The 14,253-nt window shown below is 56.8% G+C and overlaps 2 protein-coding genes across 4 annotated transcripts; one reads left to right on the top strand and one right to left on the bottom strand.

The window, feature by feature from the left end:
* Positions 1-282: 282 nt before the first annotated feature.
* Positions 283-5,693, bottom strand: EXOC3L1 (exocyst complex component 3 like 1). 2 transcript variants are annotated; one of them, XM_088830931.1, is made up of 14 exons: positions 5,555-5,693; positions 5,216-5,272; positions 4,848-5,023; positions 4,547-4,766; positions 3,060-3,672; positions 2,864-2,981; positions 2,619-2,744; positions 2,420-2,520; positions 2,118-2,228; positions 1,267-1,396; positions 1,023-1,145; positions 776-931; positions 560-684; positions 283-486 (listed from the first exon to the last, which is right to left on the bottom strand). In XM_088830931.1, exons 2-14 carry the CDS (start codon positions 5,259-5,261, stop codon positions 297-299), a joined length of 2,235 nt encoding a protein of 744 aa, XP_088687057.1. In that variant the 5' UTR covers positions 5,262-5,272; positions 5,555-5,693; the 3' UTR covers positions 283-296. The 2 variants fall into 2 exon arrangements, with proteins under 2 accessions (XP_088687057.1, XP_088687058.1); XM_088830932.1 differs by having other exon boundaries at positions 4,848-5,008.
* Positions 5,694-7,423: 1,730 nt separating this feature from the next.
* Positions 7,424-14,201, top strand: E2F4 (E2F transcription factor 4). 2 transcript variants are annotated; one of them, XM_055412569.2, is made up of 10 exons: positions 7,424-7,759; positions 8,180-8,289; positions 8,431-8,592; positions 8,921-8,964; positions 9,686-9,747; positions 9,965-10,262; positions 10,750-10,944; positions 12,872-12,919; positions 13,134-13,178; positions 13,281-14,201. In XM_055412569.2, exons 1-10 carry the CDS (start codon positions 7,439-7,441, stop codon positions 13,394-13,396), a joined length of 1,401 nt encoding a protein of 466 aa, XP_055268544.2. In that variant the 5' UTR covers positions 7,424-7,438; the 3' UTR covers positions 13,397-14,201. The 2 variants fall into 2 exon arrangements, with proteins under 2 accessions (XP_055268544.2, XP_088686724.1); XM_088830598.1 differs by having other exon boundaries at positions 10,729-10,944.
* Positions 14,202-14,253: the final 52 nt, after the last annotated feature.

Below are 14,253 nucleotides of genomic sequence, written 5' to 3'. Positions count from 1 at the left end.
AGCCCGCCCCCTCTGCCTCAGTTGACTGACTCCTGGCGTATGAGACGCTAGCTCTCTGCGGGTGTAGTCCGCACACTGTGGAAGACCGGGTACTTGGGAAAGCAGCCCACATACAGGTCTGGTACCTGGATAGGTGGGGCGCAGTCATATGTCAGAACTGGAACCAGGATACCTTAGGTGTGTCACTGCACTTGGACCCCCTGCCCTTTGTGGGCACTTTTATTTCATCCACTCTTCGCCAACACGTACAATTCAGGCGTACGGGGACGTGACTTTATTCTGCGGGCAGTCAGGGGTCAGGCACAGGACCCTGAGGGTAAGCAGGAGGCCAGCGAGGGTGCCGGTGTTGGCACGAGGCTGAAAAGTGCTCGGCGACCAGCTGGGGGCGAGGGCTGCGGACCGGCCCGCAGAGAGCTGAGTGCGGCCAGGCGCTGCTCTCGGGACACGTCTCCGCGCAGGTCCAGGAGGGCGGAGACGTGATCCTCGCTGTGGAGTTTAGGGTGGGTTAGCCCCGCCCAGCCCCTCCTGGGTCTCCGCCCTTCCCGGCCCGTCTTCGCACCTCACGTCGGGAAACTGTTGCCTCAAGCCTGCCACCTCGAGGCCAAGTAGCGTGGGGTCGCGGAGGTTCAGCAGCTCCCTCAATGCAAGCAGCACTGGCGCACACTGAACGCTCTCCTCCAGGCCCTGAGCACGCAGGGTTTGGTCTTTCTCCAATCTTCTACCCCTATCGAATCACTAAGACTCCCGCCCATCCGCTCGCCCAGCGAATTCTCACCAAACCGAGGAAAAGCTCCTGAAGCTGGGCCGCATCGTGCTGCAGGCGCTCGGCCGCCTGGGTCCTCTCGTCAGCACCGCGGCAGACTAGGCGGCCTTGCATCAGCGCACTTAGGTACTCCAGCACCACCGTACGCTCTGCCTCGGCCAGCAACAGCTGTGGGGATCGCGATCAAATGGGCCCAGGATGTTTTTCCCATGGGCGCTTTGACAACCCGCCTCCCCAAGGACTTTCCCCGCAGATGCACCTGGACCGCGGGATTCCGCACGTGCCGAAAGTTCTGGCAGAATCGCGCCGTCCGCTCGCACACGTCATCCAGCAGCTCTGGGCTTGAGAGCCAGCGGCGCGAGGGCAGAGCCGCGAATAGGGGCTAGGAACGGAGGTCAGAGACGTAGCTGGAGGGACGATTCAGACCCAGCATTCCCCAGCAGAGGCCCCCATGCATACGCTGTATCTCCTCCTCCCAACCCCATCTCCTCCTGAAGCCTCACCTGTAGCTCCGCCAGCAGCGCCTCCAACACCAGGCGACAGATCCTCTTCTGCAACTTGTCCAGCTCTGCCTCCACCGGAGCCAAGACTCCGGGAACCACCCATTCGGGCTGCAGGACGGATACGGAGGAGCTGGACCGACCAAAAGGACGGCTTCAGGACCAAGGCCAAGGCCCGAGAGGCACTCTGTTGTTTAGCCACTCGGGCGCCACCTAGTGGCACAAGTGTGTCACCTGAGGGGGCAAGAAGGGCGTCTCCCTGCACTTCCGAAAGTGTGGACACAGCTGAGGCTGAAGTGGTGGACTCAGCGAGTTAGAGGGCACACATGCCACCTGGGCCTGCCTCTGATTTGTGGTATGATCTTGAGCAAGTTATGTCTTTCAGTTTGTTTCGGTAAGAGGAGAGAGTTAATCCCAGTCAGGAGGGAGTCAAAATCATCATTAACTTGTTTGTCCTCTCTTGCCCACACCCCAGAGACCATAAGACCCAAGAGGAAGGGAATACTTTTGTTATATTCACAGCGATAACGCTAGACGTTACCTGGCACAGAATAGAGCCTTGATAAATATTTGTTGAATGAATGAATAATTGACACTCTGTGCCAGGTACTGTGGTAGTAGGTACTTTATATCTGTAATCTCACGTGAGTCTCAGAAGGTCCATTATTACCCATATACTATTGATGACAGAAGCAAAATTCAGAGATATTAGATAACTGGCCCAAGGTCACACAGCTAGTAATTAGGAGAACTAGGATTGGAACCCCAGGGTTACGTGAGTCTAAAACTCCTAAAGGCCCAGATGTTCAGTCAGGGGTTAGTGAAGGTGGCGTTCTATGGGCACATCCTGGTACCTGAGTGCTAACTGATGGTTGAGGGTGGCCAGTAGGTAGGGCACGTAATGAGGGACCACTGCTTCCCCCCTGAGATGGTCTTGGGAGAACCGGATCAGAGCATCGCTGAAGCTGCAAAGAGCAGAGGTGGCTCTGGTACCTGCTGTCACTCTGGTACAACCCGAGTCCTTAGTACTCTGGCCCCACCTCCAAGATACCCAAGGCCCTGTTTTGAAGGAGTCCTTTCCCATGGGTGTGTCTGATCACTCAGAACCCCTTAGGGCTGCCCAGGAGCAGGGCCCGGAGTTGGGAGTGGGTCAGACCTCCTCAGGAAGGTGCTCAGTTCTGACAGTGCCATGCCATGCACCCGCCGCTGCAGTGACACACTGACTATTCTGGTCACACGAATGTGCTCTTCCAGAATCTACAGGGAGGGATGGCAGCCATTAGCAGAGTCCTGGTCCTGCCCTCCTTCCCTTTCCCTGTGAGGGCTGCTCCCAGGTCTCGCCACTTTTCACCCACCTGCAGAACGATGGCTGGCAATGGCGAGTGGTAGAAGCCAGACAGGTCTGTGTCGGGTTCTTGCTCTCGGCCCCACTCGCCTACCTCCCCATCCAGTGCCTTCTGCAGCCACTGGGCCACCTTTGCCTGGGGAAAAGGTGTAGCAGGGCACTGACACTGCTAGAGACAGGTAGACTCATGACTCCACAGATACAGGCCCACAGGTGGCAGCAGAACTGCTCTGAACCTGGGCTCCAACTACTCACCTGGACTTTGGCCACAAATGTTGCCTCCAACTGCTCAATGTTTTCCAGGGTCAGGAGGGGCTCCAGATCAGACACGTCAGCCTCGGGCCCCAACTCCAGGCTCCCCATCATTTCTGGCCTGGAGGTGGGTGGCCCTGTGTTACACGGAGCCCCCAGCTTTTGATGTCCCATGCCCTACTGCCCCAGAGACACTGACCCCTGGTACACATGCAGCACCCAGCGCAGCAGGGTGAAGGTGTCGGCTTCTTCCAACTCAGGCCCTTCCAGGAGTTGCTGCAGGCAGCGCCGCAGGCCGCCATGCAGAGTGTGGGCCCACAACTGGACAACTTTGTAGTGTGGTGGGCAGCAGGGTGCTACCAGAGCCTCAGCCATGGCCAACTCAGCTGGCAGAGCCACCCGCAGAGCCTCCAGCCACTCTGTTAGTGCCCCGGGCCCAGGCTGCAGAGATGTCCCGAAGTGGACCCGCTCCAAGCCCTGCTGTAGTGCACGCAGACAGCGCTGCCGCCAGTCCCGTGGAGCCTGCTCCAGGGAGGTGGTGCGCCCAGCATCCACCTCGGCCACACGCACGGCAGCCACCAGCAAGGCTGGATCCTCCCGGGCCAGCTGCCCTGCAGCCCCTGCGGCCGCCTCCACAGCCTGGCCCAGAGCCTCAGCCAGAGGGCCCAGTCCCTCGAAGACTGGCAACTCCAGGCCCCCAAGAGGTGCGCACGTCTCCTCTTGCAGCTGCTCCAGTTCCCGAAGGCTCACATAGGCCTCCAAGAGCCGCCGGGCATCAATCAGGGTCTGTGTGTGAGCCACTGCAGCTGGCACTAATCAGAGAGAAGAGACAGCCTTGAGTCTAAACCTTTCCACCTGTGCAGTGGGTACAGCAGTGGATATTGACGCCCTGGGGCTGGGGTGATGTGTAAAAGATTTAATAATCAGTACAGTAGAGCACTGGCCAGTCTGAAAAGACCCAGGGAAGGGCCTACATGGTGGTTAGGGTGTAAACGCTTGAGCTGATGAAACAGGAGGAAGGGAGGAACTTGGGGGAGGGAGTCATGCCAGCGGCTGTTTGACCACCCTGTTCGGGAAATAGTTCAGTATATAAATAACAGCCAAGTTGGGCAGAGCCACAGGTGTCAGTTCTGACTCAGACATCCCATGCTTGTGCTGGGCTTAGTTGCTCAGTCATGTCCGACTCTTTGCGACCCCATAGACTGTAGCCCACCAGGCTCCTCTGTCCAGTGGGATTCTCCAGGCAAGAATACTGAAGTGGGTTGCCATGCCCTTCTCCAGGGTATCTTCCCAACCCAGGGATTGAACCTAGGTCTCCCTCGTTGCAGGTGGATTCTTTACTACTGAGCCACCTGGAAAGCCCAAGAGTACTGGAGTGGGTAGCCTATCCCTTTTCCAGGGGATCTTCCCGACCCAGGAATAAAACCAGGGACTCCTGCATTGCAAGCGGATTCTTTACCAGCTAAGCTACCAGGGAAGCCCTTGCACACTTGGGAACCCCAGAATGAACTAATGGGCACCCTGCTTCACATGTCATCTGAAGCCTGTATTCCTCTCTGGGAGGTCCCCGATGTGTCCCTCCATGCAATTTCCCACTGGCGTCCCAGCCCCTTGATCAGCGACAAGCCCCTTGGTGCTTGTCAACCAGCTGGCAGAGAGCTGAGGCCGAGGGCCAGGCACACTCACCAGCTCGCAGCCGGGGCAGCAGCTGAGACAGGGCCTGCAGTTGTTTGTGCTTTTCAACCTGCTCCCGCAGGGGTTCTAGGGTCTGCGCAGCCTCAGCCATATCCCGGAGCAGCCCACGGGCCTGGCCCAGGGCCTCGCGGGCTCCCTGCACAGCCTTGAGGGCCTGGGCCAGCTGCCACACCCCGGTCTTCACACCCTCCAGGTATGACTGCACCACCGACTGTGGGAGGGAGGCAGGCAGTGAGGCCTTGCCAGCCCTGCAGCTCACCCCCAGCACTCCTGCCTCCTGCCCGATGCCCACCTTGATGCGTGCTTCCAGAGAACAGGTCCGCTGCACCTCGCGGCTCCGGTACTGGCCCAGCCTGGCCAGCTGCTCTGGCCGGTAGAAGATGCCTGAAGCCCACTTGAGGGCTGCACCCCGGGCCAGCTGCTCCGCCCTCTCCTGCTCCGGCCACTCCGGCCCTGGGCAGGAAGAGCCTGGGCAGCTGCGTCAATTGGGCTAGGCCTGCAGGAAGCGGCTGCCGAATCTGCTCCCCTTCCTACCCCGGCCTGTCCCCCAGGGCAGTCCACTCCTCTCCCCGCCCTACAGAGCTCCAGTCAGACCCCAATGCACCATCCCCATCTTTCTTGCCACCATCCCTCCCTCGGCCCACCCAGAAGGGCTCATACCAGTGGGGAGTGCGGGCTGCATTTTGTCCCTGGCTGCCGAGTCCATGGCTGGAGGAGCTGGAGCAGAGGTAGGAGTGAGGGCAAAGGTCCAGGTTAGAGCAGGCAAAGTGGGCACTCCTCTGAGCTACTGTGTTCATCTAGGCCCCTCTGAGAAGGAGAAGGTTCCGGCTCCCTCAGGAAATGAGGGCTGTGGGAGAGATGGGGAGGCACCTGAGATGCCTTTGTCGACGGGGTTTCCCGGTCTTGCCCCCCAGATGTAAGTGGGGCAGGGTAGACAGGGGGCTCCGCTGGGCCCCGCTCCTCTCTGAGCTGCAGAGGACAGTGTGATATGGAGCTCACCAGGCTTGACCAGGCATCCAGTGCTCCCTCCTCCACAAAGAGCCTTGGCCTTGAGGATGGCCTTCTCCCCCGGCCGTCTCGGCAGAGTTGGATACTCCTTCCACTGGCTCACAAGGTCCACACCTCAGCCTGCCACAGCAGAATTCCTCACCCCAAGGAAGCCTCTGTCCCACCTCCCTCCTCAGGAGCCCTCTCCTCCCTCCAGGTCCCGCCCTCTCCAAGGCCACATGCAGAAAGGAAGGAAGCTGAGTCTCTGGTACTTTATTCCCAACAGGAAGAGCATCTGCACCGTGGGACAGAGTGGGGAGGGCTGGGCGCCACTTCCTTGGGGGAAGCGGGGGTGTCCTCCCTGTGATCAATGAGTCTGGAGCAGCCTAGGCAGGACCTCCTGTGCTCAGGGCACAGACAGGAACTAGATGGCCCCAACCTGGGTGGAGAGGAAGGTGTGCTGATATGGATGCAGACAACATCACAGTGTGAAAACTGTTGACAGGCCCTAAGAGGCAGGTATGCTTCTGCAGAGGAGCAAGAGACCATAGGCTATTGTGAAGAGGGTGTGTGGCGGGAGATGGCAGAGAGGGATGGAAGGGCTATGAAAGCTTGTTTGTCTTGGAGATAAAAGGAGCCATGGAAGGGACTGCTGCTGCTGCTTAGTTCCTTTAGTTGTGTCTCTGTGCGACTCTATGGACTGTAGCCCGCCAGGCTCCTCTGTCTGTGGGATTCTCTAGGGAAGAATACTGGAGCGGGTTGCCATGCCCTCCTCCAATGGAACTGACTACTAGGTAGTAATAATGCAGTGGACACTGGCTACCACCCAAATCCACCCTTCAGGACAAAGACACTCATTCCCCTAGCTGCCCAAAATGTAGGCTAATGAGGTCTCAGATCTGAGTCTCTTGGTCAGTGTTATAGGGTATAAAGGGTATACCCTTTTTTTTTTATAGGGTATAAAGGCCAGGTAGGCCTTGGAAGGGGTACCCCAGTTCTAGTGCTCCTAGAAAGACAGAGGCCTCCATTTTAACTTCCTCACAGTTTAATTCTCCTCTCCGCCCTGGTTGGCCTGTCTTACTTCCTTACAAGTGTGGCTTCTCAGTAAACTTCCTGCCGGCACATCTCTTTCTCAAAGATTGTGTTCCAAAGAAATTGACCTAAGGCGGGAGGAGAAGGGGATGACCGAGAATCAGATGGCTGGATGGCATCACCGACTCTGTGGACATGAGTTTGAGTGAACTCCGTGAGTTGGTGATGGACAGGAAGGCCTGGCGTGCTTTGATTCATGGGGTTGCGGAGAGTCGGACACGACTGAGCGACTGAACTGAACTGAACTGAACTGAAACCATAATAAATGACAGTGTTAAAAATAACAAAATGATGCTTGCAAACACATAATCCTTCCACGTGCCAGAAACTGCTCTAAGGACTTTACATATATTTACACAGAGGTGAATATGTTTGCATTGTTTGAAAAGTGGTTTTAATCCCATGGCCTCTGAGCACTGCAGTGTGGAGACAAGGGAAAGGTGAGGCTGGGATCAGGGGAGGAAAGTGGAGATGCAGACCGGTGGATGTAGTTAGTGCTTGCTGTTTGGCAGGAAGTGAAGGACAGGAATAGGGTAGGTGTGGCAAGACAGTGGGGCAGTCTTAGCAGCAGGTTTGGGAAAACACATTGGGTTCATCAGGCAGCAGGGTCTCCTCTCCTGAGATGAGGGTTGGGGCACAGTTAGTGGAGTTGGGGCAGGTTTGCCAGCCAGGAAGGTTCCGGTGATTCCTCCTTACTACTCCTGGGGATACCCAACGACTTCCTCCACATACTTCCTCGACCACACCCATCTTCCGGGATCCTGGGGTTATTTTTCGTCCTCTTCGACGGTTGGACATTTGTTGATGGTCCCTGAAGTTTTTCGGCCATGTCTGCTGAGAGAAATTATGACGGACTCCCTGGAAGGGAACGAAGCGGAAGCGGAAGTAGTGAGGCTGGCGCCGGCGGCCGGGCGGCCAGGAACGGAAGCGGAAGTGGCGGCGGCGCCGGCCTGGCCTGGCCTGGCTGAGGGGAGGCGGCGGGCGGGCGCGATGGCGGAGGCCGGGCCACAGGCGCCGCCGCCCCCAGGCACCCCAAGCCGGCACGAGAAGAGCTTGGGACTTCTCACTACCAAGTTCGTGTCGCTTCTGCAGGAAGCCAAGGACGGCGTGCTTGACCTCAAGCTGGTGCGGCCCGGGCTAAGGGGCGACAGGGGGGATGGTGGACCAGGCCTGAGCCGGTAGAGGGAACCCCCGGGGCGGCCCAGCTGAGCCCTCAGAGCAGGCCGCCATACATGTGCTTCTCACAAGCGGGAGGCCGGGAGCTGTTTCATTCATTCGGCTGAGGCTATTCATCGGATGTCAGTTTTGTGCCAGGCTTGGGGCTACGGGTGCTAGTCCTCGTGGCCCTCCCTAGCAGGTGTGGGGAAAAGAGCATCGGAACTTCAGCTCAGACTTCGTCTGGCCTTTTCCCGCCCCACAGTCCTGAGCTGCTATAGTGCCTGGGGAGGAGGGCTAGAATTCAGGCCACCCCCTTTTAAGACTTCTCCAGACCGAGTCCCCCGTGAGAGTGCGACCGATCATTCTCCATTCTCTTTTCCCTGCCAGGCAGCTGACACGCTAGCTGTGCGCCAGAAGCGGCGGATATATGACATTACTAATGTGCTGGAGGGTATCGGGTTGATCGAGAAAAAATCCAAGAATAGCATCCAGTGGAAGTGAGTGGGGGCACCGGGGACGGCAATGGGATCTCCTACCCAGAAGTGTCAGGGGTGTGGGGTGGAGGGTGGCGGAGAGAACAGGGGCCGTGGGACCCAGAGTGCCAGGCAGCCCCTCTCAGCTCTCCTTCCTGGATTCAGGGGTGTGGGGCCTGGCTGCAATACCAGGGAGATTGCGGACAAGCTGATTGAGCTCAAGGCAGAGATCGAGGAGCTGCAGCAGCGGGAGCAAGAACTAGACCAGCACAAGGTGTGGGTGCAGCAGAGCATCCGGAACGTCACAGAGGACGTGCAGAACAGCTGATATCCTCCTGTCGGCGGTCCTGGCTCCCGGGGAGTGGGCGATGGGCCCTCTAGTCCAACTGGGTTTCCTCTGTGGTCCCCTAGTCTCTGTCCCGCTTGGGAGGATGGTCCTCCAGCTTCTGGCCAGGTTTCAGCCTTGGGTTCCCTCCTCGGAGCCTCTCCACCCACAGTCTTGGCCTGTGATCCCTCCCCCACGTAGACCCCAGGCCTCAGGGCTTTTCTTTGTGAGCCTGTATGTCAGACCTCCACTGCAAAGTTAGGTCTTCGCTGTGTCAGTCATCTGTCCCACCATAGGCAGGGCATCAGCCGTTCTCCTTAACCCCCACACCTTGGCCTACGTGACTCATGAGGACATCTGCAGATGCTTTGCTGGTGAGCAGAGCCTGGGTAGGGGAAAATGGGGGTGGGACTGGGCTGAGCCACAGCCCTGAGCAGTGGACTCGGTGCTTGAGAGATTCCCGTCTCTTAAGAGGGTTCCTGTGGCCTGCTCAAAGAAGAACCAGACAGAGTAAGTCCTGGATTTGAGGGTCTCTGGGACCCTATGGAGGCTAACCATGCTGAGAGGGTACAGGAAGCCTAGATTGGGTCCCTGGTCTGCCACCACCTGCATTGCCCCCTAGGTTTGGCTTCTCAGGTGTGACAGAAGCATACGAGGGGAGAAAGTGTGTGTGCCTGTTTGTGTATGCTTGTGTGCAGGGGGCAGTGGTATGCACTTCCAACCTGTAGTTTAGTTGCACTGTAGGTACAGGAACTCTTCCTCGTCCATCTTGCATCTCCCAAGCTGGTTCTGGGGAAGAGCTGTTGGCCTTGGCCAGAACATCTTTGCCTAGAGAGCAGCCCCAACAATTGAGTGAGGTGCCCATGGCCACTAATCTTTTGTTCCACGTGTCTGAACCCAGATTTTCTGGTTACTGACCTCTGGGTTCTTAGGAGAGAAAAGCTTTAGTTCTCTCCCCCAGCCTCGATAGGGAGTGAGTGAAGCCTACTGTCCAGCCCCTCCGGGACTATGACTTCCTTGTTCTGAGGGATAGGCACCCCATTCCCAGTTCAAATTGAGCCCATGGGTCTTGATCCATCCTCTTTGTCATCCTAGGAGACACCCTCCTTGCCATCCGGGCCCCATCGGGCACCAGCCTGGAGGTGCCCATCCCAGAGGTGGGTGCTCAGCCCAGCCGGGTGGGGTGGATTGAGGGCGGGTGCTGGCTGTGGAGCCCGATAAGTCCCGGGTGGGGCAGGTAAGGGGAGGCCTAGGGTTTGAAGTTATCTAGGAGAACGGGCAGCCCAGGGTGGGAGAGAATACTGGCCCTGACCCAGGGTCAGGCAGGAGCCAAATCTGCTTCCAATTTCATCTGTCCTCCACCCCTACCCCCAGGGCCTCAATGGGCAGAAGAAGTACCAGATTCACCTGAAGAGCTTAAGTGGCCCCATTGAGGTGCTTCTGGTGAACAAGGAGGCATGGAGCTCACCGCCTGTGGCAGTGCCTGTGCCACCACCTGAAGACCTGCTCCAGAGCCCGCCTGCTGTCTCTACCCCTCCGCTTCTGCCCAAGCCTGCGCTGGCCCAGCCCCAGGATGCCTCACGCCCAAGCAGTCCCCAGGCGACCACCCCCAACCCTGTCCCCAGCAGCGTTGAGGCCCAGGGGGTGGCTGGTCCAGCGGCTGAGATCCCAGGTGAGGCACAAAGGGTATGTGGTAATGAGGGACTTCGGGGACCCAAGAAGCAACGTTTCTGTGTGACGAGATGAAATACTCAGAGTTGGATGAGACCCTTTGGGGGTTATCTAACCCACCCACCCCCACCCCAAAGGCCTCTCTTTGCTGGTGCAGCCAGTGAGCCCTTTATAACAGGGACATTGTGGCTGTGTGAAGGGGCATTCATGGTGGCAGTTTTCCGCCAGGTCTGCCTGTGTCTCACTTGCCCTGGCACCCCTCTTGAAGTGTGGTTGCAGCAGTCATATCTGTGAGTCTCTGCTGTGGACTTCATGCCCCATCTTCAGTGACTGATTTTCACATTACTTTTCTGGGAGGGTGAGCATGCCTAGGTCTCCTTGGACCGAGGACAGGGCTGTAGTCATCCTGGCGATGGATTCTAGCATGGTCAGCTTCAATATCCTGCTTTGTGTCCCTGAGTGACCAGATTTGGGGGATGTGGTTGCAGTGAGTGGAGGCCATGGAACCGAGAGCAAGGACAGTGGTGAGCTCAGCTCCCTCCCGCTGGGCCTGGCAGCTCTGGACACCAGGCCGCTGCAGTCCTCTGCCCTGTTGGACAGCAGCAGCAGCAGCAGCAACAGCAGTTCATCTGGACCCAATCCTTCTACCTCCTTTGAGCCCATCAAGGCAGACCCCACAGGTGGTGAGTACTTATACCCTTGGGAGCAGGGAGAACCCAGCCTCAGAAAGACCTAGTTCAATAAAATCAGACTTGGAACCGAACTCTCCTATGTCTTCTGTCAAAGCTGGCCAGCCCCCTGCCGTCAACTAGAGCTCTGCCAGCCAAGGCGAGGAGCCTGGCCTCTGGCTTGGTGCTGGAGCCCCTTTGCCCCCTTTCCTGGTCCTCCCTCAAGCCCTGCCTGCCACCGCTTGACTCAGGTCTCATGAAGGCACGAGTGCTCTCCTAGGGAATGGGCTGTGGTATGGCCCTCAGGCCCCAAAGTGGGGCAGTGAGTGTCTTAGGGGAGACAGTGTCATCTCTCTGGTGTCTCCTCATCATCCTGTGACTTGAGTGTTTGCTTTTTCCAGGATTCATTCTCTTGGCCCTCAAGCACTGCTAAGTCTTTCATTAAATGACACTTCATCCCGTGTCCCCCTCTCTCGCCTTCCCTATTATCTCTGTGTTTAGATTCCTTGAAAAAGTCATCTCCATTCTATTCTATATCCTGGTTCCCTGGTCAGGCTTCAGGTTGCAGCAGTCAGGACCCCAGCCCTACCTCCTCCACCCCATTCCAGACCAGTGTTGCTCTTGATCGATCACCCAGCCCCTCCCAGCCAGCTTCAGCGGGTTTCTCGGTGATTTGCTCTGGTCCTCTCTTTGTGTTGGTGCTCTTTTCCCTTTTTAGCATTCATAATGTCAGCTTTTGGCTCTTCTCTGTTCATTGACTTTTCCTTCTGACCTCTCCTTGGCATTTTTTTACATCTGACTTCCCAGATCTCTGGCCCATGGCACACTTGTGGAGGGCTCCAGTTCTGTGTAGGTGAATTGCACCCTTTGTCTTTCCTAGGTTTTTTGCCTGAACCTTACCTCTTGTGTCCATGTGCCTTTTGCACATCCAGTGGGCACTTCATTTCTGTGTGTCCTCAACAGAAACTTATTTTTCCACCTCTGTGCGTACCCGACTATTGGCCCCAGACCTGACACCCTGGTGTCACTCAAGCTCTCTCCTCCTGCTCCCTACCCCACATCAGCTAAATGAGTTCTCTCCCAGACTCCCCCATGGATGGCCTCATGTATCTTAACACACAGGATCACTGCCACGATCTCTGTCCTAAGTTCTTCAACATTGTCATCTTTACCCTGACTGATTCTGAAACATACCCTGACTGGCTTTTCTCTATTTACAAAAATTCTTTTAACAGCTCCCTAAGGTATACTAGATAAAACCGGAGCCCCTAAACCTGGCATGTGAAATCCCTGCTGACCAGGCTCCAACACTTCTTCCCTGTTTCCCACGTGGGTCCTGGTTGGATCTTTGTAGCAGTGTCGTCATCCTGTCGCACTGTTCCCTACTTAAGAGTGCCTCCTTCTCCGCCAAGTGACCTAGCCTGGGGTGTGGTCTCAGCCTGGCACAAGTAGGTGCTTAGCTAGGGCAGGGATGGACAGGACATCCTTTCATCACACAGGGCATCCTCCATCAGACAGGCATCCTCCTCATCAGACAGAGTATGCGCTCTGAACCTAGAAATGAAAGCAGGGTGTGTTGTCCTTCTGCTGAACTGCTGAGTTAGAAGCACTGTACCAATAACTTAACAGTGGGCCTTTGGCACAGAGGAATTCAGATCTGACACCCTGGTGTCACTCAGGCTCTCTCCTTCTCCTGCTCCCCACCCCACATCAGCTAAATGAATTCTCTCCCAGATATTCCCCATGGATGGCCTCATGTATCCTAACACTCAGAATCACTGCTACCACCTCTACTGACAGTGCCAGCTTGGCCTGGTGTGGGGCCTACATCTCAGCTGTATGGCAACCCCTGGGTGGGTGGTATAGGATCTGGGGAAGCAAGGGCTAGAGTGGAACTGGGATGGACCTCTGTGCCCTTGATCGTGGTTTTCTTGTCTTTCAGTTTTGGAGCTCCCCAGAGAGCTGTCAGAAATCTTTGATCCCACTCGAGGTAGGGCTGTGTTCCTCCCTGGGGCTGGGGTAAGGGGCACAGTTCATTGGGTCTTAGAGCTGTTTTCTTGCCCTTCTGAGGACCTTATGGTTGTGCCTGTTATCTGCGCAAAGGGTCAGAGTTCCTGGTGGGTCGCTCGGTGGTCCCCTTGATGAACTTTGGTGGGTGGAGATGGGGGAGCCAGGATATAACTGAGCTCTCCCTCTGTCCCCAGAATGCATGAGCTCAGAGCTCTTGGAGGAGCTGATGTCCTCAGAAGGTAGGTGCCCCAGCGAGGTGCGGGGTAAGTGTATGTGGACCGAGTTTGGGTGGCTGTGGGTGGGGCCTCGGCTGTGGGGCCTCAGCTGCTTGTTCTCTGCAGTGTTTGCACCCCTCCTCCGCCTTTCTCCGCCCCCTGGAGACCACGATTACATCTACAACCTGGACGAGAGTGAAGGTGTCTGTGACCTCTTTGATGTGCCTGTTCTCAACCTCTGACAGGAGCATGCCCTTTCTGGCTGGGACACAGACTGTCTGACTTGGGGGCTGCCTGGGGACCTCTCCCCATTCCCCCACAGCTTGAGAGCCGCAGGCTTCTGGCTTCCCCAGCCTTCCCTCACGGCACAGTTCTGGCCCCAAGTCCTGCTCCTGCAAGTCCACCTGTTCTGTGCTGGGAGAGCCGGGAAAAGGAGCATAGCCCCCTCCACCATGGAGCCAAAGTGTTTGCCTCTCCTTTTGGGGGGCCTTACCCTACCTGGTATCCTTCTCAAGCCCTCCCAGAGTTCAGGTTCAGCTGCCACCCAGTGGCACTGAACCAAGGACCCTCCATCATCCTCACAGGGCCACGTGTCCATTCCCATTGCCCTGTACCTGCCAGGCCTTCCGCCTTCCAGGAGGAAGTCTGGGGTGGGGATGGGCACATGCCAGCACCACCCCTGTCCTCCGTAACTTCTCCCCATGCCCGATCACAAACCTCTTCCTGGACTTCTCGTGTGCCCCCTCTTCTGCTGGGCCCTTGGCCCTGAGGACCTGTTGACATGGGGGTGCTAACAGGAAGGAATGGAGATTTCTAGCTGAGAATCTGGGCTGCTGAGTCCCTAAGGATTGGCCCAGCCTCCCTCTGCCCCATAGCCCCCCTCTTGTTTATTCATTTACCCTCATTTAGAGTCATTTGCAGAGATTTAGAAAGATTTGCAGTAACGGATGGATTCCTATATAAAGATTATTTTTATACTTTTTGCAACAAAAGGAAATTGTAATATTTGTACAGTGTCCAAGTGAATAAAGATCGTGCCTAAGGCTATCTTTGGTCTGGTTCTTTCAGGGCCCTTCCTTGGGACTGTGCTGGGTTGGTG

Source organism: Moschus berezovskii, chromosome 22, assembly GCF_049115385.1.
Source record: "Moschus berezovskii isolate FMDL1 chromosome 22, NW_MosBer_1.0, whole genome shotgun sequence".
Classification (NCBI taxonomy): domain Eukaryota; kingdom Metazoa; phylum Chordata; class Mammalia; order Artiodactyla; family Moschidae; genus Moschus; species Moschus berezovskii.
Note: the sequence above shows the minus strand (reverse complement) of the source record. Positions and strands in the feature narration are given on the sequence as shown.